The sequence below is a fragment of the Hakea prostrata genome, chromosome 9 (genome assembly GCF_041222555.1).
Source record: "Hakea prostrata isolate BN-2017 chromosome 9, UWA_Hpros_2, whole genome shotgun sequence".
Classification (NCBI taxonomy): domain Eukaryota; kingdom Viridiplantae; phylum Streptophyta; class Magnoliopsida; order Proteales; family Proteaceae; genus Hakea; species Hakea prostrata.
Window position 1 is genome coordinate 8,706,255 of NC_142608.1, and position 26,660 is coordinate 8,732,914.

The window sequence follows — 26,660 nt, forward strand, 5'->3', positions numbered from 1 at the left end:
ATTAATACCGTATAAGGAACCAACCTCCCTTACCCGCAACAACTGTTGCCCCCAATACACCCTTCCTCACTTGTTCCTGCTAAGATTAGAAAACCACTAACTTATAAAACGAAATCTCGGACGTCTAGAGGCATCCACATCAAGTTCATTAAGGATTGAAGCTGACCAAGGAAAGTTAATATCAAAAGTTCCTGTCCTAGCTGCCGAATTTGCCAAAAAATCTGCCACTGTAATAGTTTCATGATAGCAATGTAAAATCTTTCAATCTATAGTTAACAAATATTCTTGTAACTCTCTCTACATATGAAAGATATACCAAGGTATTTTCTTCTGCTGTATTAAAGTCACCACAACTTTTGAATCACTTTCTACTCAAAGCTTTTTAATTTGTAAATGCCTTGCCCAACGTAATCCGTGAATGAAAGTTTCCAATTCAGCCTCAAAGTTGGTGTTCTTTTGGAATATTCGCGGCATTGGTAATGCGTCTGGTAGGAGGGTCCTTAAAATGCTGTTAATGACTCATCAACCAGACATTTTTTGTGTCGCTGAACCAAAAGTGTATGTTAGTAAGTCCTTAAAGTTATAAGCTAAAGAAATGGATGTCCACAACCCGTGTTTTGCACGAAAAAAAAAAAATGTAAATTGAACGGCTACAACACATGATATGGCATTCTTTCCAAGTTTTCAATAGGGTGCATCACAAGATACAACATAAGGCAGACCCTATTGATTATAATTTTCTCTGACTTAAAACCAAAAAATTCATTTTATTACTACATTATACCCCAAAAAGAAAAAATTGGGCTAATTTTCAAAATACAAGGGGATAATTAAACTAATATACATCAATATATCTGACATTCCATGATAGAAGAAAATTGAACAATTGAAACTCTGTGAATGTATCCTGAAAAAACCATTGAAATTAATCAGTCAACATTCTTAACTTGTGGACCTTTCTCCAACTCAAAACCACCAATCACATCTTCATCAGCGATGTATTTGCCCCAGTACCAGTGTCGCTTCCACACTCGTGACATCTCTTCAATGGGTACTCCCTTGGTCTCCGGCAGCAAGAAGTAGATGAAGATAGTCATAACAAAGACCCAAGCAGCAAAGAATAAGAAGAGCCCGTATTTGAAGTGGCACAACATCGCCAAGAACACCTGTGCTATTATGAAGGTGAAAGTCATGTTGACTGCAACATTGATACTCTGTGCTGCTGACCTGATCTCCAATGGGAATATCTCACTTGGCACCAACCATCCCAAGGGACCCCATGACCAGGCGAACCCAGCTACATAAATGCAGATGAACAACACAACAATAATGGCATATCCCTTGGACAGATGATCCGATACGCCAGTCACTCCAAATTTCATCCCTATCAGAATTGCTACCGCAATCTGCATACAATAGATCGACAATTTAAGGTTGATTAACATTATTAGGTATAATCAGTAATTTACAGAGAAATTAATCTCAACATTGAGATCTAGTTTAATTACCTGGCAGATGAACATTTGGATTCCGCCTTCCAGGAAGAGCTTTCTTCTACCCCAGTTATCAACCAACGAAACGGACACGAATGTGGCAATCACATTAACCAAACCGGTGATCACCGCAGACATAAGGGACGCATTATCTCCAAACCCAATTGTCTTGAACAGCACTGGAGCATAAAACATGATGACATTGATTCCGGTGACTTGCTGGAAAAAGGGGATCATTATGGCCATGGTAAGGTGAGGTCTGTATTTGGGCTGCAAGATATTTCTCCATGGGTGTTCCACCTTTTTTGATGCCTCGTTAGCAGCCACCAAATCTTCAAACTCATCGTCCACATCCAGGGTACCACGGATATGTTGGAGCTTCTGTTTGGCTACCTCAGCTGAGGATCTCTCAATAAGGGAGTTCGGGGTGTCTGGAAGGAAAATGGCTCCAATGGTGATGATGGCAGCAGGGACAGCAGCACCGCCCAAGCTCACACGCCAACCCCAACCTCCTTCAATCTTAGCCGTGAAGTAATTAATCAGGTTAGCGAAGAGGATGCCAAGAGTGATTGCAAGTTGAAACCCGATGTTGAGAGCACCACGAAACTTGTGAGGAGCCATCTCAGAGAGGTACAGGGGCACAGACTGTAAAAGGAAATTTGTTATTCAGTTACTCAAATTCCAGCCATTAATCGCATAAAAGATTTAAATCAAGCTGCGAACTTATTTAATAGGAGGCAAAAAGGAAAAACACTGACTTGTAGAAGAAGATGATTATCTCAGACATGTAAACCAAAAACAAGTGAGTGCAGCAGGGAACAAAAGATCCAATAAATCTATACATTCACCTGATTAGCAAATCCAACACCAATACCCAGTAGAATACGTCCAATGATAAGCATCGCGATGTTCACGGCAGCAGCATTGATAACAGCTCCGGCAAAGAAAACCAAACCTCCGATAAACATGGATACCTTGCGACCAAGTTTTCTCGTGACGGTAGAAGCGAAAAGCGAGGCCACCAAAGCAGCGAGGTACAGTGAGGATGTAAACAGTGTGAGAGTCTCACTGTCAAATTTACAGTACTGGTTTGTGGAGTGATCATTATGCTCCTTAACAAACACAGAAGGGAAGAATTTTTGGAGAAATGAGTCCATAGACGTTACTCCACCTAAAAACACAAGAAATCCTCCACAGATCAGAAAAATGAACCGAAAAGAGAATAAAAAACACTCATAGAACTAGCATTAATCATGATATTGCCTGCGATCTCGGAGATCCTTACCAGAAATACCGATATCGTAACCAAAAATTAGACCACCGGAAGCGGCAATGATACAGGCCAAGATGACGTACGTGGTGAGCCTACCAGGGTAGTCCTTGCCTCCACCGGTGGTGGAGATAACCACACCTCCCGCCATGATCGCTTTCCTTCTTTACTCGCAGAGCTTCTCAGAGAATGAAATCAACGGTTTTGCACAAGAAACAAAACCCGAAAAACGAACAAGACTTGTTGAAACTAGAAAACAGAGGAAAACGCAGAGACGAGTTGGTGAAGAAGAAATGAAAGATTAGGACCTCAATTTATACTGAATCGCAAAGACGAGCTGGTGAAGTCAAGTTATCAACAGATGAGGAACTCTGTTTATAGTGAAACGAGAATTTCACGTGCTTAGGCATTCTAATAGGATAATTACGAATTTGATTGGTTGAGAAGGTATCTTTCTGTGGCTGACTCAACTTCACCCATAATTACAAACTGCCCCTCTAAGTTGTCTTTATCTACTCCCAATCACCAGGTTTCTTTATTTAAGGTCAATGGGGACCGATGCTTATTAATCAAGAAACTCATTTACAACCTCAAAAAGTTTGATTTTCTCTTAATATTACATCTTTACTTATTACCAATTATTTCTCAATAGGATCTCAAAACTTATATTCAAATTTGTCATCACCATATCCTAAGAAAATGCATTACTTGATTTTATCATCAAGCTTGGTCCTCTCATCTTTTAAAATATGTATAAAGGCCTCGTAATTAAATACCTTTAAGTGGTCATAAGAAGCATCTTTGTCACTGCAAACCTTTTGAAGACCATCTTCATTCAAGAGAACTAATGGAGATAAATTTATCAAGTACATCATTGTCTTCATAGCTTCTCCTCAATAATATTTTGATAACCTTGCATATGAGAGTATACATCTAATTATTTTCATAATTAATGCACTTCATCCTTTCAGTTACATCATTATGTTGAAAAGTTCTTGAAATAATTTGTTCATGTCAACTGTCATGCTTCTCAAATGGACTACTATATTCACCACCATTATCTCTTTGGATGCATTTGCTTCAAAAATTCTAAGCATTTGATTTTCATTTTTCATAACAAAGCTCCAAACATTCTAGGATGCATCATCAACAACAGTAATAAGATACAATCCACCAGCAAGGTTTTGGTCTTCATGAGACCACATCCATCTGAACGAATCAATTCAAGAATTTATTTTATTTTATTTATTATTTTTTTTTTTGACTTAACAAGTGAGAAAGATAATTGATGTTGCTTGCTAACCAAAAATTGACCACAAGGGGTTAGATACATACCTAAGACTGAAAATTGAATTTCTTCTTGACAACATTTTTAAACCTTTCTCACTCACTCATGTGTCTAGGTCAGTGATATCACAAATATGATGTAGAGTCTTTCAAGGTAGTATTTAGCTCACCTTTGAATAATTGCACTTCAACTCAATAAAGAGAATGTATGATGTGATTGTTAGTTACCTCGATGAGTTTTATGAACTCATTCCTTTATTTGTTTATTTCTTTAGATTACTTTACAAGTTATGAGGACCCACCTACCGTTGAGGATCCTTTACCATGTGGCTATGAAGACGGTGAGATTGGAAAAGAAGTGGTGGCACATGACGCTTCCTGTTCGTGTCAAGACTGTTCTTATGGGGCCTTAGAGTTTCTTTAGATTATTTTTGTTGCAACATTATACATTCTATCTTTTCTTAGAACTCTAATGTTAGTTTTTAAAATGAAGTTTTAAATATTTTAATCTTTTCTTTTCATTCTTGATTATTAAATACTTGAACTGATTTATTTCCTGTCCATTTAATTTTACTTTATCATATATTGTATTAAATTATCACTAAACCTAGATGTTGTGGTGTATCAACTCCACGGGTATTCGGGGTATGACCGGATCCGGTTGGGTGGGGTGTGACAGACTTGACCAGTCGCTTCATTCCCTAAAGAGGTATTAGGCAAGGTTGTCCTCTCTTACCCTATATCTTTATCTTATATCAAGAAACTCTTACCCAACGGCTTACCTCCAATAAAGCCATTCCTAGATTGGCTCGGATTAAACATGCCCCTCAAGCTCCCTACCATAAATTATTTGTTCTTTGCAAATGATGTGATGCTATTCTCTCCTATAACAATTGATAATGCCTCCTTGATTAATGTCTTGTTACAGGACTATGAGTTGATCTTGGGCCTCCACATTAACCCAAAAAAATATTCAATGCTATTAAACCCTAGAACCCCTCCTGCTCTTTGCTTTGATGTCTCTTCTACTTTGGACATAAAGGCAGGTCAGTCCTGTGGGATTTATTTAGGTCTGTCTTCCTCCTTTGGGAAATTGAAAACTCAAATTTACTCTTATATCCTTGATTAATTAAAGACAAAGCTTTCTGGATGCAAGACAAAGCTTTATCCCTAATTAGTAAGGAGGTCCTTATTAAGACAGTGGCTTCTGCTATCCCCGTCTAAGTTATGTCATGTTCTATTTTTGGTGGAAAAATAAAAAAGGAAGTGGTGTTCATTGGGTTAGATGGGACAAATTATGTAGAAAGAAGATTGAGGGTGGAATGGGCTTTGGAGACATCAAATGTTTGAATAAGGCTTTATTAGCAAAACAATGTTGGTGGTTACTTACAAATCCTACTAATCTACGGATCCACAAAGTCGCAGTAAAATATTAGTATCACACCACCATCCTTGAGGCACCCCCCAAGCTCATACTCTTGGGGATGGCAGAGTGCTTTGAATGAAACGGATATCTTAATCTATGGGCTGATGAAACAAATAGGGAATGGTTTAGAGACACTTATATATAGGTGTGAAATCTCCGAGATCCTAACTCAAAAATCCATGTTGTAGGTCCAAGAACCCGAAGTGTAGGTAGAAGTCAACTATGGGCCATCCAGTTAGAGAATTGGATTGGAGTCCAAACCAATGACCAATGGAAGTGGATGGTGATGCTGATGATTTAGGAGTCTTGTCAAAGTTTGGAAGCAGATCCAACTTGGACGATGATGGGTTTGGTAGATGGATCAAGTGTTCATTGATGACACATGTAGAAAGTCTCGAAAATCATGTAAGATCCTTTTGGGGTGTAGAACAGGAGCTAGGGCAGAGCCATGGGCTTTCTGGGCCTTGATTATGCTCCTTGAAGTAAGTTCTAAGGAAGGGCAATTTTGGAAATTTTGATTTTTGAGCTCCTATTGAATGTGTTTTGTTTTAAAATGTGTCATTATGATCCATAAATGTCAGAGCACGTCAAAGAGTGCTCTGCGAAGGTGAAAGGTAGTGTGGAGATCTTCCAAAAAGCTTTTTGTGCTGCAAGTAACTTTCTCTAAGGTTAGTACTGGTCCCCATTCTTTCTAATTATCTTTCTTGATTGATTTCTCTACTGATTAGACCTAGTAGAAGGCTTCTAGTTATTGTATTAACCTAGTTCATCTTTTCTCTTTACCCTAGAGTCGAGCCCCATTCATTCTAGTCCACCGTGTTCTTCCAGATTGATTTCGGAAAAGTCCTAACCTAGGATTCGTTAGGTTTTCATTTCTTTTGTGTTGATTGATGTTTAAACTATGTTGGTCCATGTTCTAGTATTATTTCAGAATTTTCTATGTATTTTTGGAGTAGTTTATGTCACGCCCCACCCAGCCAAATCCGAACTTACCTGAATACTCATGGGGATGATGCATACTGCAGGATCTAGGTTCACGGCCAATCCATAACTACAATACAATATGGCATAGTCCAAAGAGAAAAAGAAAAAGAAGGTACCAATTATCAAAGTTATTACAGTCATCCGAAAAGATAAACAGAGTCATAATCGGAGTTGAAAAGGGAAGTTAGAGTCAAACAGTGGAAGTCTCAAAATTATCAAGAAAGGTTTAAGAGAATTTAGTTTAATCCTTCTATTTCCCAAAATATAGTTACACAATCGTAGTCAAGTTCTACCACGTCTCTAAAATAATCAATGGCACAAAAACGACTGAGCATCATATGAGCAACCATCATCTTCACAACCCTCACATAATTCATCATTTGAGGATAAGGTACTAAAAGCACTTAGTGGATTAGAGCAAAACACTCAATTGTTGCATTCTCATTCTCAATCCATTAACAAATTGGAAATCCAACTTGGTCAACTAGCTGATGCCATCAGTAGGAGGGAGGTTGGTCAGTTACCTAGTCAACTAATAGGTAACCCTAATCATCAAATTGGGTTTAGGAAAGAACAAGTCCAAGCAATCTCTGTTGTGACATGCAGTGGGAAGGAATATTATGCACCTTCGCCTACTCTTAAGCCATTGCCCATTGATCTTGAGAGTCGAGAAGAGGTTGATTTGACCCATGAGATTGGCAATGATGCACACAAGCCTAGTAAAGAAACACCATCTGTGAGTATTTCCCATCAATTTCCTTGTAAGGGGGCACACCGAGGGGGCCACCCGCTCCCCCAGCCCCCCCGGCCTGGCCCCCGCGTGTCTTGCCCAAGAGGGGGCGCCTTTTGTGGGGGGCCCTGGTGCCCCACCTTCTTGCCTTGGGACACCTATTTGGGCCCTTGTTGGCCCCTTCTTTAGGCTTCCCTTCCTTTGTTTGGTCCCCTCCTTGGCGCCCCCGGCTCCTCGCTTGGGGCCCTGGTTTTTTTGTTTTTCCTTTTTTCTTGTTTGCTTTGGTTTTTGGCGGCTCTCTGGTTACTCGGGCTTTTCCTCTTGCTTCTTTTTGTTTGTGGTCTGCTTTGTGTGGGGGTTGCCGTGTTGTTGTGTTGGTGGCTTGCGTGTGCCCTTTTTCGTTGGGTGTTTTTTCCTTGGTGTTGGGGGTTTGATCCTCGTGTTGCCTCTGGGGTTGGGTTTCTTTTGGCCGGGTTGCGGTGTTGGGTAGTCCAAAAGGTTTGACCATCTAGTTATCTTGTATTGCCTTGTGCTTATGGTGAAAAGTTGAGACTGATTTTAGACTATTTAAATGTGAAGTGAATTGAAGTATAATGTGAAAAAAAAAAAATGCTGAAGTTTAAAGGTTAGACCTCCTTCTTAGTAACCGGGTCTCGGTGTCACCAACATCGTGCTTTGCGTCAAACAGTTGGGGTGTCTTTGGTCCAGTCTTGGCCTGTAGCCTAGTTGGCTTGAGTAAGTAAGTTTGAGGGGTATTCTACACCTAGTCCCTTAAGGCCATCTGGCTTTAGAGCGGCTGACCCAACACTCGTTACATAGGCCATCTAGAAAGCTAAGAGGCAAGACATTGCACGGACTAGAACTATGACCATTAAAGAAAGAAGTGAATTAATGTGCTTATAAAGGAGAAATGTCTAAGAAGGTCAATATTGCTTAGATCTTGAGTTCTTGGTATTATTTGGTACCTAGTTTAGTCTTATCTGAGGGTGAACTGGTAGACTGAAGATAAGAAGAGACTTCTAGATCGAATTGTTTGCCTAGAGCTAGACTCAAGAGAGGGTGTAAGAGCTTAAGTGTGGGGGTGCCTATATTCCCTTCAATCTTTAGTGGAGTGTCTTTGTCTTGGAATCTATCTTTCTACTCTTACTACTGCCAGAATAATTAGAAGAGCACTTAAGAATTTTGTGTGTATATTCTCTGCAAACACTCACGAGACACAACTCGTCCACTAGGGTAACCTAGGGGTTGAAAGGCTTGTTGCACATGCTAAGTGCAACCGTGATTCTTACGAAAGTGAGTTAGGTTTTTCTTTCTTTATTTTATGTATTAGTTTTATTTTTTTGTTTTGCTCGAGGACTAGCAAACACTCAAGTGTGGGGGTATTTGATAAGTATGCATTTACCATTATTTGTTTGATTTAATTCCCCATACTTATTTAATTAAAGAAAGCTAATTAAGTATTTTTGTGTATTTTTCAGGAATAAGGAGATTTTGGATATTAGAGATAATATGGAGTAAAGTTGGCAAATATATTAGATATTGGTGGATTTTAAATCAATGGCATTCAATCTTGCTGCTCAAGAAATCATGAAAAGTGAGATCTTAGCCAAATTGAAAATAGGTGGAGGTCTAAGGAACAAAATTGGTAATAAATCTGAAAATCGGGTAAACAGACCTACCTTCAGTATTTTGGACATATCTCTCTCGTATGAGCTTGGATTTCGATGATTCAAGATGCTATGGAACGATATTGAAAATATCTACAACTTTCCAGTTTTAAGTTTTTTCCAAATTCTGAAAGAATAAAGGTCAAATCGACGGGTAAAGAGAGGGGATTCATTGTGTGCGGGAGACATAAAAGAGAAGCCAACCACATAAAAGAAGACGAAATGCGGCTCTCATCTCTCTCATTGCTGAAGAAGAAGACCACATCTCTCTCTCTCTCCCCCCCTATGTTTCATCTTTATTTTTCTTATGAACTTTGTGATAATGAGTGGCTAGTTCTTTTTCTTTGGGATGTAGATGAACCATGCTTATTTCATTAATTTGATTGTTCTATCTCTTGTAGTTGATTGTGTTTGAGTTTGGCCAAAGATGTTCTATAGTTCAGCGAACTAAGCGTGCCAAGCTTCCGCGAAGGACGATAGTCTTGCGAAGATAGGGCATACCTAGGAAGACCATCCCTAATTTACTTTGAAGTGTAGAGTTATATCGGTTAGGGAAAAGCATTGGGGATTTGAAATCCCAAAGATCTTCACATATTCATAGTTTAAGTTTTTGCATTAATTAATAGATTTAGTTTAAATTTAGTTTTGTTAAATTCAATCTTAGTAACTTAGCTTTTCAGTTCCCCATAGTTCGACCCCGTACTTTCTGCTTGCTAGATTAGTATAGGATTTTATTTTTGATTGGTTAGTGACACGATCAAGTAATTATAATATACTAGTATAATGAATTTAAAACCATTAATGAATTATGCTGATTTTTTTATTGGAAACAAAACTTCATCTAAGAAGAGAAAGAGGGAAAGAAAGCAAACCAAAACTAGGAACAAATTTTAATCCATTATTATCAAATTAATAAACTATAAGAATGTTAACTAAATGCTTATTACAATATTAACATCATTAATATACATTAATATATATATATATATATATATATATATATATATATATATATATATATATATATTAGTATTACTAAAACTTAAACATTAATATTGTTTTATTTATTATTGCATTTGTTGGGACAATGCTTATTGTTGTTGTTGTTGTTGTTGTTGTTGTTGTTGTATCTCAATTTTTTTTTTTTTTTTTTAGTATAAATAGAGGTGGACTTAATCTTACGATGGGGAGAATTTCAAGAGAGAGAGAGAGAGAGAGAGAGAGAGAGAATTTCTACCCTATCATTAGGGGAAAATTGGGGAAAATAAAGAGGAAGAAAGAGAAGAACGTGAGGGCAAAAGTACAATAGAGGAAAGGAGAGAAGAGCTGAGCTCATGTGGAGAAGAAACAGAGCTACTGGAGAAAGAGACAAGCAGCAGAAGAAGGCTGGAGCTCTTCTGGAAGCATTGCATCTCCTAGTTTTCTATTCAGTTTTACAATTCTATTTTCTTATATTCTAACTGAACAATGTTGATGATTATATGTATTTTTGTGCTTTTGAATTCTGATATGAGCTAAGTTCTTACTGTGTTGGGATGATAAGAGTACCTGAACCTATATTTTGAGTTGTAATTACTCAGTGTTCTTTTGTTTTATTGCATTTTAGTCTATTATCACTGAATTCAGCATGTTAGTTATTGATAAATTCATTTATTGACTGATCATCCTTCAAAATGCTTAAAAAGGGAGGCAACCCAATTTCATTGTTTTTAGTAATGTTGTTGGTTATTAGTTAAGTAGTGTTTAATAAAGTTTGTGGGTAGTTTACAATTTTACCTTACTCTTCACTTGATAGTAAATCTGGAAGATGACTAGATGACATATTTTTTATTTGCAGGGAGTGTGGGGAACACAAAAAGAATTAGTAGGTGTTTTGCAACCTTGGACAATCAAGTCAAATGTAAACAGAGCATGTGTCAGTTACCCAAGAGAATTCACTATCTTTACCGCAACAAAGTTTTGTTCGACAGCTACGGGAATTGCATTCTCTGGTAAACAATGCATTCAGCAACCTATACCATAGAGATGCTACAGCAACGCCACAGCAGGGATAAACCACTTCAACCCGACCCGGTTATCTCTCGAACCAAACCAACCCATAGTTCCCACACCTTAAACCCATTTTAAACCATTGTTGACCCATACTGACCCAAACCCATTTTAAACCACCCAACCATTGAACCCACCTTTTTAACACCAAAACCCACCCAAAAAAAAACCCAAACCTAACTGCACCTTCGTCTTCTCAACTGTGACTCCTCTTTCATCCTCTGATCTGCTCCACCACATTTCTACCTCCATTTGCACACCGTTACTTTCCTTCGCCCAACCCTGTGCAACATTCTTCACCTATCTTGCCTACCTAACCAAACCCCTAAATTCCTACCACATTCCCCTTTTGATTTTTTTTCTCTGTGGTTCATCCCTATTGCAACGGTCTTCCATTCTAGGTTGTTTTTACATATTAGGGCTGCTTGAGTTGCAATCTAGCCTAGATACAACACAGCGGACACCAATCCTGATGATGCAGCCAATATGTAGTTGGTTCATGGAAGTCCTGTTCTACTCTTTCTTCTTCCTTGTTTTTCCATTATTTTCTAGCTGTGAGGACACTGCTCATATTAAGTTTCGGGGTAAGCTTTGCCTTGTTCCAATCATTGCATGTGTCATCTTGTCATCTTTATTTTATAGATGTTCTTAGTTTCTTAATTTTCTTTAACTTTCTTTTGTGGTTTACTTTAAATGCTGCATATGTTGTACTTGAGCTCATTTGTGAGTTGCTGTCAAGCATTTTAGAGTCAGGGTTTTGTTATTTTGTTTACTGTTGAGTCGTCCTATTTTGTTGTTGTTTCTGCTATTTGATGCTGAAGCAATGTTAGTAGATGTTTTGTGTAAATGTCTTGTGTAGTCAATCTGGGTTGTTATGCGATTTGGATGGTAATTAGTTAATACGAATGTTAGTGCCTCTTAATCTGATTTTGTTTGGAGATCTTAACACATTTCTGCTATAATAATCCGATGTTTGCATTTACTCATTTCTGTGATGTCATATTATTGAGCACCAAGTGATGTTTCAAGCTTCAGAGAACTTGGGAAAAGTTGGATCAATGTGAGAGTTTAGGATTTTAGAATCAATTGAATGAGAACCTTTAGACTTACATATTAAGGGTCCCCATTTGGGTGTTTCCAAGAATTCTGTGCATTATGAGTATTGACTGAGGTTTGACCCCTCCCCTTTCCCAACAAGAATAATGCTCCACCAATTTCGACCGCCTTGTAACTAGGAATATGCATGTAACCCATGTGTATTTTTTACGTCAATAGTGGCCTGGAATATGAGCATAAAAAAAAAGTAATAATAAAAAATATAAAGAGAAGAAGAAGAAGAAGAAGAGAAGAGAATAATGTTCTGCTGATTTGGGCTGCCTAGTAACTAAGACTATGCATGCAACCCATGTGTAGTTTTGATGTCAACAATGGCCCGGAGTAGGAGCATGCAAAAGCACTTTTGGTTGTGATCTTGTTGAGTAACCGAGTATCTTCATCACAAATAAGTGATATTCGCATAAAAAGACAGGATGACAACAAGAACAAATAAAAAAATAAGAAATAAAATTAAAAAGAGATAGTTCATAGAGAATAAGTTTGGGGGTCAAATGCTCAAAATATTGTAAAACGGGTTTTTGGGGTGTAAAAGGATATGGGTCCCTAATTAGTGGAGAGGTAATCATTTGGTTAACTTATGAGATCAATAAAATAAACTTGATGACCATACTTCTGTTGGACTACGGTAATTTGGGGCTAGATCCTTAACTTTCACAAACACTTGAGGGCATCCTTATGAGTAAAGTATGACATCTAAGTGTTAATGGCAAGAAGTGTTGGAATTGAAAATTAGAAAAAGATTGAGAGGCAACTTCAATCTAACATCTATCATATTGCATGCCTAAGCCAAGTTATGGTCTTTTCTTTTCTTTTGGGTCTCTTAATGATTTTCTTTGCAGTTAGTTTTGTGTTTTCATTTTTCTATATTGCTCAAGGTCAAGCAATATCTTAAGTTTGGGGGGGGGGTGATAACTCTATTTCATAGAGTTAAGTTTGATAATTTTATACTTTAGATAGCTTGATTTAAGAATATTTTATCTTTGTTTTCGCGTTAATTGTCATTAGATATTGTTTTAGTGAGTCTTAACATTTTAAGTCATGTAAAGGTCCTTTATATTATTTTTTGCATGAATTTCTCTTCAATTAATGGATGAATTTGATTAACCATCTTTCTCTTGGCATTGTAGGTGAAGACCCATAAGAGAAGAAGAACATGTCTTCCAACTTTGTTGTAAAGATGTTGCAGTATCACAGAGCAGAATATTCCCAAATTGAACTCACGTAAAAATGATTAAAAAAGGCAAACTAAATGGGACTTTCCTTTTGTCAATACGTGAAGAATCTTAGCCCTGGATATCAAAAGGGAACATTCTAATCCTACAATCCAGATTTCTACCCTGTCATTAGGGAAAACTTGGGGAAAATAAAGAGGAAGAAAGAGAAAAACGTGAGGGCAAAATAGAATATAGGAAAGGAGAGAAGAGCTGAGCTCATGTGGAGAAGAAACAAAGCTACTGGAGAAAGAGACAAGCTGGAGAAGAAGGTTGGAGCTCGTGTGGAAGCATTGCATCTCATAGTTTTCTATTCAGTTTTACAATTCTATTTCTTATACTCTAGCTGAACGATGTTGATGATTATAAGTATTTTTGTGCTTTTGAATTCTGATATGAGCTAAGTTCTTACTGTGTTGGGATGATAGGAGTACTTGAACCTATATTTTGCGTTATAATTACTCAGTGTTCTTTTGTTTTACTGCAGTATAGTCTATTATCAATGAATTAAGCATGTTAGTTATTGATTAATTTCATTTATTGACTGATCATCAATGAACGAATGTTGTGATTCCAGTTAACTAGAAATTTAATTGAGTCTAGATCTTTGCTGAATGGTTGCCATGATTGGAATTGGGTATAAGTTGCATTCTCATTTCATTTGTCTATAGGAATATGAAGATTTCGAATTAGGATGCTAATGCATATGTGGATTGGAAAATGCCATTATGTCATTTTGTTCTAGGTTCTTGATATACTTTGTGTTGTAGTATTGCTATAGTATCTACATTATAAATTCAGGGGAGGGGAAATTGATTCCCAATACTCATATCATTCATTAAAGGTCCTTCTATTGCATATTTTCCATTTAGGTTCTCAAGTTTAATTACCTGTCATTTGTTTATTTAGTTTATCAATCACAAATCAATCTTGTTAATCTTGTTTAAATCAGTTTTACTTTTACATTGAGAGTTAAAGATAAAATTCTCCGTGGGATCGATACTCAACTTAATATATATTACTTGATTGCGACACGTGCACTTGCGTAGAATCTTCAGATACAAACAACAAGTTTTTGGCGCCGTTGCTGGGGAATTTTTTCATTGATAATTAGTGTAGAAGTAATTTCTAGTTTTATTTACAGAAATTTCTTTACTTTGGTATTAGTTTTATTTTATTTCCTGGTGCTTTTATCCTTGTATGAATCCGCTGCCCGATCAAGAGTTGATACCCTTTCGATTTGGTCATTATGGTTTCCCTTGAATTCTCATCACTTCACATTGCTAGTAACACGTAGCAGCCATATTGTGGAACGATGATGGTGGTGGTGGAACGATTGCTAGAGTAAAAAGGTGGAGCAGAAGAGCATATAAGGTTTGAGAAGTTAGGGAATTGAGTGGGGTAAAGTTAGAGACTTGATTTTGTAACTTCTGAAAATTTTAAACCTTTAGATGTAAAAGTAAAATTTCATATGTACATATATATATATCTCTGCAATTTTTCTTACAACTATTTGATATATTTTTGAAAACGTGGTGAAATCCTAACTGGCAACAGGCAAACTACCGCAAGAAAAGACTAGCCCAATCTAACTTTAAGGTAAGTCTGAAAATTTTAACCTTTAACCACACAAGTTGAAAATTACAACTTTATACCTCAAATGTATCTCTCTCTTCTTCTCTTAATAATCGTCTGTATATTCTAAAAAAAATATAAAATTATAAGAAGATTTAGCTTTGGAACAAGAGACAAACCTCATGACATTAATAGTGTTTTTAATATTTTTTAAGAGGTTTTAGATTAAGAGAACATGGCAGGAGCAATAGACAAGAATTGAAGTTGATGGCCTTAACACCAAACCATATTGGCTCTCAATTATGCAAAAATCCAAAATAGAGGCTGAAGCCCAAGTGGCCACCCAAAGTAAGAGAAAAGAGGATGGATGCTTTAAGAGAATCAAAATAATAAGAGTTTTTTTTTTTTTTTTTTATATATTTTTCGGGGCGCTCAGTTAAATGGGCCTCTATTTTCTTCTGTTGTTCATTTAAGTGAGCTAAATTGTACAATATCTATCTTGATCAAGTTAAAAAAAATACAGGTTATCCATTTTAACTGTCAAAGATTTTACGTGGATGAAAGGTTAAGGGGTGAAGGGAGAACCTTTCAGAAACCTCACATCGCAACCGTGACCATCCCTCCACTGCCGGCAACCACCGCCTTCCCTACCAGCAACCACCACTGCCCCCACCCCTCTTCTGCTGGCCATCATCGCCTCCCCTACCGGCAACCACCACTGCCCTTCCCCTGCGGATGACCACCCATATTCGTTGGATTCTCCTTCTTTCTTTGTCAAATTTTAAGTACAATATACTAAAAATAAAACATTAAGAAAGTTTAGGAACTCATTTATTCCTCAGCGGTCCATGTAAATATGTAATAAAAATCATGTGGTCCAACATGATTTTTCCACCCTAAGAATTTTTTTTTTTGGTAATCGCCACCCTAAGATTTTAAATCCAATAATAGAAGACTCTCATTAGGTTTATTGAAAGCCAACCCATTTGAGGCTTTAATTAGTATCTTTTAAAGCTTAATTTTTGGTTGTCATAAGATGAGGATCAAGAAATCCCACAACCCGTGTCTTGCACGAAAAAAAATGTAAATTGAACGGCTACAACACATGATATGGCATTCTTTCCAAGTTTCAATAGGGTGCATCACAAGATACAACATAAGGCACACCCTATTGATTATAGTTTTCTCTGACTTAAAACCAAAAAATTCATTTTATTACTACATTATACCCCAAAAAGAAAAAATTGGGCTAATTTTCAAAATACAAGGGGATAATTAAACTAATATACATCAATATATCTGACATTCCATGATAGAAGAAAATTGAACAATTGAAACTCTGTGAATGTATCCTGAAAAAACCATTGAAATTAATCAGTCAACATTCTTAACTTGTGGACCTTTCTCCAACTCAAAACCACCAATCACATCTTCATCAGCGATGTATTTGCCCCAGTACCAGTGTCGCTTCCACACTCGTGACATCTCTTCAATGGGTACTCCCTTGGTCTCCGGCAGCAAGAAGTAGATGAAGATAGTCATAACAAAGACCCAAGCAGCAAAGAATAAGAAGAGCCCGTATTTGAAGTGGCACAACATCGCCAAGAACACCTGTGCTATTATGAAGGTGAAAGTCATGTTGACTGCAACATTGATACTCTGTGCTGCTGACCTGATCTCCAATGGGAATATCTCACTTGGCACCAGCCATCCCAAGGGACCCCATGACCAGGCGAACCCAGCTACATAAATGCAGATGAACAACACAACAATAATGGCATATCCCTTGGACAGATGATCCGATACGCCAGTCACTCCGAATTTCATCCCTATCAGAATTGCTACCGCAATCTGCATACAATAGATCGACAATTTAAGGTTGATTAACATTATTATAGGTATAATCAGTAATTTACAGAGAAATTAATCTCAACATTGAGATCTAGTTTAATTACCTGGCAGATGAACATTTGGATTCCGCCTTCCAGGAAGAGCTTTCTTCTACCCCAGTTATCAACCAACGAAACGGACACGAATGTGGCAATCACATTAACCAAACCGGTGATCACCGCAGACATAAGGGACGCATTATCTCCAAACCCAATTGTCTTGAACAGCACTGGAGCATAAAACATGATGACATTGATTCCGGTGACTTGCTGGAAAAAGGGGATCATTATGGCCATGGTAAGGTGAGGTCTGTATTTGGGCTGCAAGATATTTCTCCATGGGTGTTCCACCTTTTTTGATGCCTCGTTAGCAGCCACCAAATCTTCAAACTCATCGTCCACATCCGGAGTACCACGGATATGTTGGAGCTTCGTTTTGGCTACCTCAGCTGAGGATCTCTCAATAAGGGAGTTCGGGGTGTCCGGAAGGAAAATGGCTCCAATGGTGATGATGGCAGCAGGGGACACAGCAGCACCGCCTGTGCTCACGCGCCAACCCCAACCTCCTTCAATCTTAGCCGTGAAGTAATTAATCAGGTTAGCGAAGAGGATGCCAAGAGTGATTGCAAGTTGAAACCCGATGTTGAGAGCACCACGAAACTTGTGAGGAGCCATCTCGGAGAGGTACAGTGGCACAGACTGTAAAAGGAAATTTGTTATTCAGTTACTCAAATTCCAGCCATTAATCGCATAAAAGATTTAAATCAAGCTGCGAACTTATTTAATAGGAGGCAAAAAGGAAAAACACTGACGACTTGTAGAAGAAGATGATATGATTATCTCGGACATGTAAACCAAAAACAATGAGTGCAGCAGGGGAACAAAAGATCCAATAAATCTATACATTCACCCGATTAGCAAATCCAACACCAATACCCAAGAGAATACGTCCAATGATAAGCATCGCGATGTTCACAGCAGCAGCATTGATAACAGCTCCGGCAAAGAAAACCAAACCTCCGATAAACATGGATACCTTGCGACCAAGTTTTCTCGTGACGGTAGAAGCGAAAAGCGAGGCCACCAAAGCAGCGAGGTACAGTGAGGATGTAAACAATGTGAGAGTCTCACTGTCAAATTTACTGATCTTGATTTGTGGAGTGATCATTATGCTCCTTAACAAACACGAAGGGAAGAATTTTTGGAGAAATGAGTCCATAGACGTTACTCCACCTAAAAACACAAGAAATCCTCCACAGATCAGAAAAATGAACCAAAAAGAGAATCAAAAACACTCATAGAACTAGCATTAATCATGATATTGCCTGCGATCTCGGAGATCCTTACCGAAAATACCGATATCGTAACCGAAAATTAGACCACCGGAAGCGGCAATGACACGAGGCCAAGATGACGTACGTGGTGAGCCTACCAGGGTAGTCCTTGCCTCCACCGGTGGTGGACATAACCACACCTCCCGCCATGATCGCTTTCCTTCTTTACTCACAGAGCTTCTCAGAGAATGAAATCAACGGTTTTGCACAAGAAACAAAACCGGAAAAAACGAATAAGACTTGTTGAAACTGGAAAACAGAGGAAAGACGCGCGGACGAGTTGGTGAAGAAGAAATGAAAGATTAGGACCTCAATTTATACTTGAATCGCAAAGACGAGCTGGTGAAGTCAAGTTATCAACGATGAGGAACTCTGTTTGTAGTGAAACGAGAATTTCACGGCTTATGTGTCTAATAGGATAATTCCAATTTGATTGGTTGAGAAGGTATCTTTCTATGGCTGACTCAACTTCCCCCATAATTACAAACTGCCCCTCTAAGTTGTCTTTATCCACTCCCATTCACCAGGTTTCTTTATTTAAGGTCAATGTGGACTGATGCTTATAGATCAAGAAACTCATTTACAACCTCAAAAAGTTTTATTTTCTCTTAATATTACATCTTTACTTATTACCAATTATTTCTCAATAGGATCTCAAAACTTATATTCAAATTTGTCATCACCATATCCTAAGAAAATGCATTACTTGATTTTATCATCAAGCTTGGTCCTCTCATCTTTCAAAATATATATAAAGGCCTTTTTCCCCCCCCCCCCTTCCCCCCTTTCTGGGGGGGTTTTTTTTTTTGTTTTTCCTCCCCCCCTTTTTGTTTCCCTCTGGGTTCTCTTTTTTTCTGCCTTCATCCTTTCACTCACATCACTCATGTGAAAAGGTCTTGAATAATGTGACTCTGTGATGTTCCGGCCTATTCCCCCATTATCTCTTGTGCGGCCATTCTAGCTTTTTTTCTTTTCTAACGTCCAACTTCTGGTGCTCCGGTCATCACCCGGTTGGCGCTGGCCCTACCGATGATCATCTATTTTTTTTTTTTTTATTTTTTTTTTTTTTTTTTTTTGACTTACAGTGAGAAAGATTCGGTTGCTGCAACTACTTGACCCAAGGGGTTTGATCATACCTGACTGTTGTTTCTCTTGACTTTTTCCTTCCCCCTGTGTATAGGTCTGAGTGTCCACAAATATGATGTAGAGTCTTTCAAGGTAGTATTTAGCTCACAATTTGAATAATTGCACTTCAACTCAATAAAGAGAGTGACACGTTTTGCCTTATTCCATTATAAGAGAGCCCTTCTTCAATTTGCACACTCTAACTCATAAATTGTGACTCATACCCTTCCTCATCAAGTTTTCCAATTGAAATAAGATTCAATCTAAAATCCGGAATGTGTCTCACATCTTAAGAGTCATCTTGTAACCCAAATTTATTTTGATGCAAATATCATTAATTCTAATAATTTTGACACATCATTGTTTCTCATCTTTACCAAGCCATAGTTTTTTTTTTTTTTTTTTTGTAGGAAACAATCTTTATTATGAAGAAAAACCACGAGTACAACCTATAGACAATACATCAAACAACAGAAACCAATTTAAGTGAGGAGGAGGGCGCTGAGTATAAAGAAAGGCTTCCTGATTTGAAGCACCCTCCTTAGCCAACGCGTCCGCAACCATATTGGCTTCCCTATATACATGATTAAAGGATACAAACTGGAATTTCAGATAACATTTCTGTATGTCTGCAATGAGAGGGAAGAGTTTCCATGGCACCTCCGGGGTGTGCTTGTTCAGGATGGCAATTAAAGCACTATTATCACTTTCCATATCCACATGAGTTAAGGAAAAATCTTTAGCCCAAATCATTGCTTGTCGCATGGCCATCGCTTCAGTAATAAGAACATCTTGACATTTCGTTCCCTGTCCAAAAGCAAAGATCATCTTTCCCTTGTGATCGCGAGCTATTCCTCCAAACCCCGCCTTATGAGATTCTTTAAAGACCGATCCATCAACATTGATCTTTATAATAGGGTAAGTGGGGGTTATCCATTAGATCACTGCAAAATCGGGCTTAACTGCAATACTCTCCTGCGTATGTGATGAATAAAACTGAAGACCTTTCCAAATCATAAAACTGTGGGTTTCCACCTGTGGATGAGCATCTGATTTCAAAAGAGTTGTATAGGATTTCCATAGGAGCCAGAGTATTAGCAGGATGTCCCTAATTTTCCTACTGGCCATCTTCTGTGTTCCGAGAGACATAATCTGTATAACCTTGTCAATAATCGAAGCCCCTACAGTCATTTCTAAACAGTGTAGATCATTCCAGATTTGTTTAGAAGAAGGAAATAACTAGAGAATGTGGTCCACTGATGAGTCATGGTATCCACATAATAGACACTGAGTGGGACAAGAAATTCCTCGAGTTGCAAGCAGAGATGCAGTGGGCAATTTTTGATGCAACAATTTCCACAGGAAATGTATTGATCGTTGATGGATAGAAGTCTCCACAGATTGCGCCAAACCGTTGGATTTGGATAATTCAAGGACTGAACATGGAGAGAATTGAGAGCTAACCTGTAGGCCGATTTGACATTAAACAGCCCAGAAGTAGTCCAGCGCCATATAACTCGATCTGGGATAGGAAATCGTGGTAATGGAATATTTAGGATTTTGTCCACGGTACTATTGGACCACCAGGAAACTAGAACCTGTCGATCCCACATCTTCAATCGGGATGGATAAATTGTGCGACAGTGTTTGGACCATTTGTTGCAAAAGGATAACAACCCAAATCCGGTGGATGATCAGGAATCTAGTTAGAAGTCCAAGGGTGTGTTTGGTCTCCAGTACCAATTTGCATAAACATGCCCTGTTTGAGAAGGTCTCGGCCTTTCAAAATGGATCGCCATCCCCAAGAATCCATTGGATGTGAGGGCACGTCCATAAAAGAGTGATGTTTACAGTACTTTTGTGTCATTATGCGACCCCATAAGGAGTCCGGATGGATAAGTAATTCCCATGCCTTCCGAGCCAGAAGAGCCAGGTTTGAAGCGTGTAGATTTCGAATATTTTGACCCCCATGAGCCTTGGGGTTGCAGATAGATGTCCAGTCCACTGTATGCACATGCTGTTTCACTCCATTGGACCAAAAAAATGATCTCATCCCTTTTTCCAGATCTTTAATTACCGCTGTCGGTAATTGAATACAAGACATAAAGTGATTTGGCATTGCGGCAATGGTGTCCTTAAGAAGAACCTCTTTCGCCGGGTAAGATAAGAGTTTGGCCTTTCAGCCCTACAATCGTTTATTAACTCTATCTAGTAGAGTATGACAATGTTTTTTCTTTAACCGGCCAGAGAAGAGAGGGATTCCCAAATAAATATCAGCCTCCGATGTAGGTGTAATATGAAAACCTGCAGAAAGGTCTCGCTTCATAGCTGATGATGTGCTTGGGCTGTAGTGAGCTCTAGTTTTGTGGAAATTGAGTTCTTGACCAGAGTGCACGCAATAAGTTTGAATGATTTTGCCAAAAGTGCGAAGCTTCTTGTTTTGTAGCCTGGCCAAACAATATCAAGTCATCGGAAAAGGCTAAATGAGATAATTTCTGGCCACCACGAGATAATTGAATGCTCGCAAGCTTACGGCGTGAAACCGCTAACTCTAGATGAGATGTTAACAGTTCAGCACATAGAATAAATAAGTAAGGGGAAAGTGGATCCCCTTGTCTGAGCCCTCGAGTTGGTAAGATATGACCTTCCACTAAGCCATTAATAAGCAGTAAATAAGAAACTATTTGAACACAAAACATAATCCAGTTTACCCACTTGCTCGGAAACCCATAGGCCTGTAGTACTTGCTTAAGAAAACTCCATTCCAATCTGTCATAGGCTTTGCTCATATCCAATTTAACTGCCATAAGACCTTTCTTTTGCTTGGTATGATGATGTATTTTGGACATGATTTCGTTCTTTATCTTCTAGTTGATTGTGTTTGAGTTTGGCCAAAGATATTCTATAGCTCAGCAAACTAAGCGTGCCAAGCTTCCGCAAAGGATGATAGTCTTGCGAAGATAGGACGTACCTAGGAAGACCATCCCTAATTTGTTTTGAAGTGTAGAGCTATATCGATTAGGGAAAAGCATTGGGGATTCGAAATCCCAAAGATCTCCACATATTCATAGTTAACGTTTTTGCATTAATTAGTAGATTTAGTTTAAATTTAGTTTTGTTGAATTCAATCTTAGTGACTTAGCCTTTTAGTTCCCCATAGTTCGACCCCGTACTTTCTGCTTGCTAGATTAGTATAGCATTTTATTTTTGATTGGTTAGCGGCACGATCAAATTTTGGTGCCGTTGCCGGGGAACCAAAGCACGGTTGCTAGGATTGATTTTTGTCAATTAGGCATAAATTTTAGAGTAATTTTAGAGTTTTTAATTTCTAATTTTTTTTTCTTTGATTATTTAACTAATCTCTTTTTCTTTTGTTTTGTAGGTAACTGCAAGAGTAGCGATTCGATAATTAGATTAGGTTGTTATCTTTTCTTTCTTAGATATAATTGTATTTAGGACTTTTCAATTGTAATTGCATTAGATTGGGTTGTTTAGGTTAATTTTTAAAAATCCCCATCCCTCAGATCCCACATGTGTAACTTTTGTTCAAAAGATCACGTGGATTGCTCTTCAAGTACGTCCTAAAACTCTCCCTTTTGCTATAGTTATTTTTTTTTTTTAATTTTACTTATTTGGCTTATTCTTTTTTTTATTCTTCTGTGTGTATGCATGGTCGTCGGTCCCTAAACTTTGAGTTGACTCCACTTGACTTAAAGTTAGAAGAGACTTTGGCCAACCTTAGAAGGCAAAGAACCATGGCAAACTATGAGCCTCCAATGAGGCCCTTGAGTGAGCATTTCATTCCTACGATATATACTCCGGTTTCTTGTATTAAGTTGCCTAACATAGAGGCGACTCAATATGAGATCAAATCTAGTGTGATTCAAATGCTACCATCTTTTTATGGACTTGCCAATGAAGAGCCTTATAAGCACTTAGATGAGTTTTTAGAGGTGTCATCCACGGTTAAAATTCAAAACCTCTCAGTTGATGCTTTAAGATTACTTCTTTTCCCATTCTCCCTTAAAGATAAAGCTAAGCATTGGCTTTATTTTTTGGACAATGTTAAAATTTCCACTTGGGTAGAAATGCAACAAGAGTTCCTTAAAAAGTTCTTCCCCATTGGCCATACCAATAGCATTAGGAGAGCGATAACGAGTTTCTCCCAACAAGAAGGAGAACAATTTCATGAGGCTTGGGAAAGACCAAAAGAATTACTTAGAAAGTGCCCCCATCATGCTATTCCTAAATGGCAATTGGTTCAATGCTTTTATGATGGCCTTAGAGACCGACATAGGCAAATAGTTGATTCTTCTTGTGGTGGGACTTTCATGCACAAGAATGAGAATGAAGCATGGGAACTTTTTGAGACCCTTAGTGAAAACTCCCAACACCATGCTTCAACAGCTAGGGCTGAGATTCCATCCATTGGGCAACCAAAGATGAGCGGTCTCTATGAGATCAATCCTACCATTGAGATGAGCACTAAGGTTGACTTGCTATCAAAGAAATTGAACCATCTCTTGTCATTAGGACAACAAACCCCATCTCCACTTCGTACAAGTTTCTCTCCACCTAATCAAATTAAAGCATGTGTTTTATGTTCTAGCCTATCCCATCATGTCACTGATTGTTGTTTGGCTACAAAATACCCTGAGTTTGTTAAGGAGCATGCACATTTGGCCCAAGGAGTCTCTAAATTGGGCAATGATCCATATTCCAATACCTACAACCTAGAATGGCGAAACCACCCCCATTTTTCATGGCGAAACTCAATGCTCAATCCCTCTAATCAAATACCTTATAGGCCACCTCCATTTAATATGCACCAAAATGCCTATAGGAATGAGCAACCATCATCTCCACAATCCTCACATAATTCATCATTTGAGGATAAGGTGCTAAGTGCACTTAGTGGATTAGAGCAAAACACTCAATTGTTGCATTCCCATTCTCAGTCCATTAACAAATTGGAAACCCAACTTGGTCAACTAGCTGATGCTATCAGTAGGAGGGAGGTTGGTCAGTTACCTAGTCAACCAATAGGTAACCCTAATTATCAAATTGGGTCTAGGAAAGAACAAGTCCAAGCAGTCTCTATTGTGACACGTAGTGGGAAGGAATATTATGCACATTTGCCTACTCCCAAGCCATTGCCCATTGATCTTGAGAGTCAAGAGGAGGTTGATTTGACCCATGAGATTGGTGATGATGCACACAAGCCTAGTAAAGAAACATCACCTGTGAGTATTCCCCATCAATTTCCTCATAAGGGGTTGCATGTTCCGATTGTAGAGGGTCCTACTCCTAAATCTTACACTCCCAAAGCCCCTTTCCCTGAAGCTCTTGAGTCCTCAATTCCAGATTCTAGAAAGAATGCTAAGATGCAAGAGATGATTGATTTATTCCAACAAGTTCGTATCAATCTCCCACTATTAGATGCTATCAAGCAAGTCCCAGCTTATGCTAAGTTTCTAAAAGATTTGTGCACCCAAAAGCGTAAGTTGAAGACTCAAACACCTAAAATTGTGCACCTAACTGAACAAGTCAGCTCGGTAATTTCCAACCAACTGCCCCCTAAACTTAAAGATCTAGGTACACCTTTAATTTCATGTGTCATTGGAGATTTATCCATAAGTAAAGCATTGATTAGTTTGGGAGCCAGTGTGAAGATTTTACCCGGTTCAGTTTATGATAGGTTTGGTCTAGGAGATTTGAAATCCACTGATGTGATTCTACAATTGGCAGATTGCTCAATCAAACTGACCCCGTGGGCTACTTGAAAACGTTTTGGTAAAGGTTGAGGATCTATATTTTCCTATTGATTTTTTGATCCTAGATATGGACAATACAACTACCAATAAGTTACCACCAGTCATTCTTGGATTGCCCTTTTTAGCCACTACGAATGCTTGCATCAATTGTAGATCGGGTGTCATGAACATATCATTTGGCAATAAGAAACTTAGAGTCAACATCTTTAATGCATCCTTAAGCTCAAATAGGGATGAAGAGTGCTTTGCGATTAACTTTATTGATGAGGTAGTGGCTGATTATACTCCAAACATGTTCATTGATGATCCCCTAGGTATTACTTGCCATTTGGTGAATTTAACCTAAATATTGAGGAATTCAACACATTGTTGGACTCTTCCACTTCTTTGGAGCAGTCACCATTCACATTTAGATTTGAGCCTTCACCTCTATTGGCTGCATCTCACTGAGTCTGGCTGAAGACTCTAAACTTAGCGCTTTATGGGAGGCAACCCATTTGTTTAGATGTTATTTCTTGTTATTTTCTTCTCTTTTCTTTGTTTATTGTTAGGTTTTACTGTTGCGTGCTCTATCATGATTTCAAACATCGGGTACACTCTTTCCTCTATTTGCTTCTATCATGTTTTTTTTATATATATCTTGCATGCACTGAGGTCATTGCATAATTTAAGTGTGGTGGGGTGTCAACTCGAGTAAGACTTGTTGATAGTTGGTAGAGCATTGTCACAAAGATAAAAAGTGCCCAATTTTTTTTGGCTTTGGTAAGATAAATGTTTTAATTCCTTGCTTAGATACAAAATGAGAGTTTAAGTGTTATAGAAATCCCATCTGATGTAATGAACACCCTCTTGAGAGAATAGTAATGGGTTTTACATTTTGAGACTGAGGTTGAATCGGAAAATAGGAACTCCAAGTAGTCCAAAAGGTTTGACCATCTAGTTATCTTGTATTCCCTTGTGCTTATGGTGACAAGTTGAGACCAATTTTAGACTATTTAAATGTGAAGTGAATTGAATTATAATGTGGAAAAAAAAAAGAAGCTGAAGTTTAAAGGTTAGACCTCCTTCTTGGTAACCGGGTCTCGGTGTCACCAACATCGTGCCTCACGTCAAACAGTTGGGGTGTCTTTGGTCTAGTCTTGGCCTGTATCCTAGTTGGCTTGAGTAAGTAAGTTCGAGGGGTATCCTACACCTAGTCCCTTAAGGCCATCTAGCTTGAGAGCGGCTGACCCAACACTCGTTACGTAAGCCATCTAGAAAGCTTAAGAGGCAAGACATTGCACGGACTAGAACTGTGAGCATTAAAAAAATAAGAGAATTAATGTGCTTATAAAGGTGAAATGTCTAAGAAGGTCAATATTGCTTAGATCTTGAGTTCTTGGTATTATTTGGTACCTAGTTTAGTCTTATTTGAGGGTGAAATGGTAGACTGAAGACAAGAGGAGACTTCTCGATTGAATTGTTTGCCTAGAGCTATACTCAAGAGAGGGTGTAAAGAGCTTAAGTGTGGGGGTGCCTATATTCCCTTTAATCTTTAGTGGAGTGTCTTTGTCTTGGAATCTATCTTTTTACTCTTACTACTGCCAGAATAATTAAAAGAGCACTTAAGAATTTTGTATGTATATTCTCTGCAAACACTCACGAGACACAACTTGTCCACTAGGGTAACTAGGGGTTTAAAGGCTTGTTGCACATGCTAAGTGCAACCGTGATTCCTACGAAAGTGAGTT

General features: G+C 38.2%; 1 protein-coding gene, 1 non-coding gene and 1 pseudogene across 2 annotated transcripts; all 3 read right to left on the minus strand.

Annotated features, from left to right (window-relative positions):
* Window positions 1-929: 929 nt before the first annotated feature.
* LOC149004504 (sugar carrier protein C-like) lies at window positions 930-2,914 on the minus strand. The gene is made up of 4 exons (XM_089168251.1): window positions 2,779-2,914; window positions 2,342-2,664; window positions 1,509-2,138; window positions 930-1,406 (listed from the first exon to the last, which is right to left on the minus strand). The coding sequence occupies exons 1-4, from the start codon at window positions 2,912-2,914 to the stop codon at window positions 930-932; spliced, it is 1,566 nt and encodes a 521-aa protein (XP_089024377.1).
* A 13,268-nt stretch (window positions 2,915-16,182) lies between these two features.
* Window positions 16,183-18,181, minus strand: LOC149004505 (sugar carrier protein C-like; annotated as a pseudogene).
* A 5,111-nt stretch (window positions 18,182-23,292) lies between these two features.
* LOC149004506 (small nucleolar RNA R71) lies at window positions 23,293-23,399 on the minus strand. The gene has a single exon (XR_016169993.1). It is a non-coding gene; the product is annotated as a small nucleolar RNA R71 (small nucleolar RNA).
* Between the last annotated feature and the right edge of the window lie 3,261 nt (window positions 23,400-26,660).

Excerpts from the sequence above, each read along its gene's own strand:
- LOC149004504 (XM_089168251.1), bottom strand. The coding sequence starts at position 2,914 with ATGGCGGGAGGTGTGGTTATCTCCACCACCGGTGGAGGCAAGGACTAC. Across the intron at positions 2,139-2,341 it reads GTGTTGGATTTGCTAATCAG|TCTGTGCCCCTGTACCTCTC; the intron begins GTGAATGTATAG and ends TTCCTTTTACAG. Across the intron at positions 1,407-1,508 it reads TCCAAATGTTCATCTGCCAG|ATTGCGGTAGCAATTCTGAT; the intron begins GTAATTAAACTA and ends TATTGTATGCAG.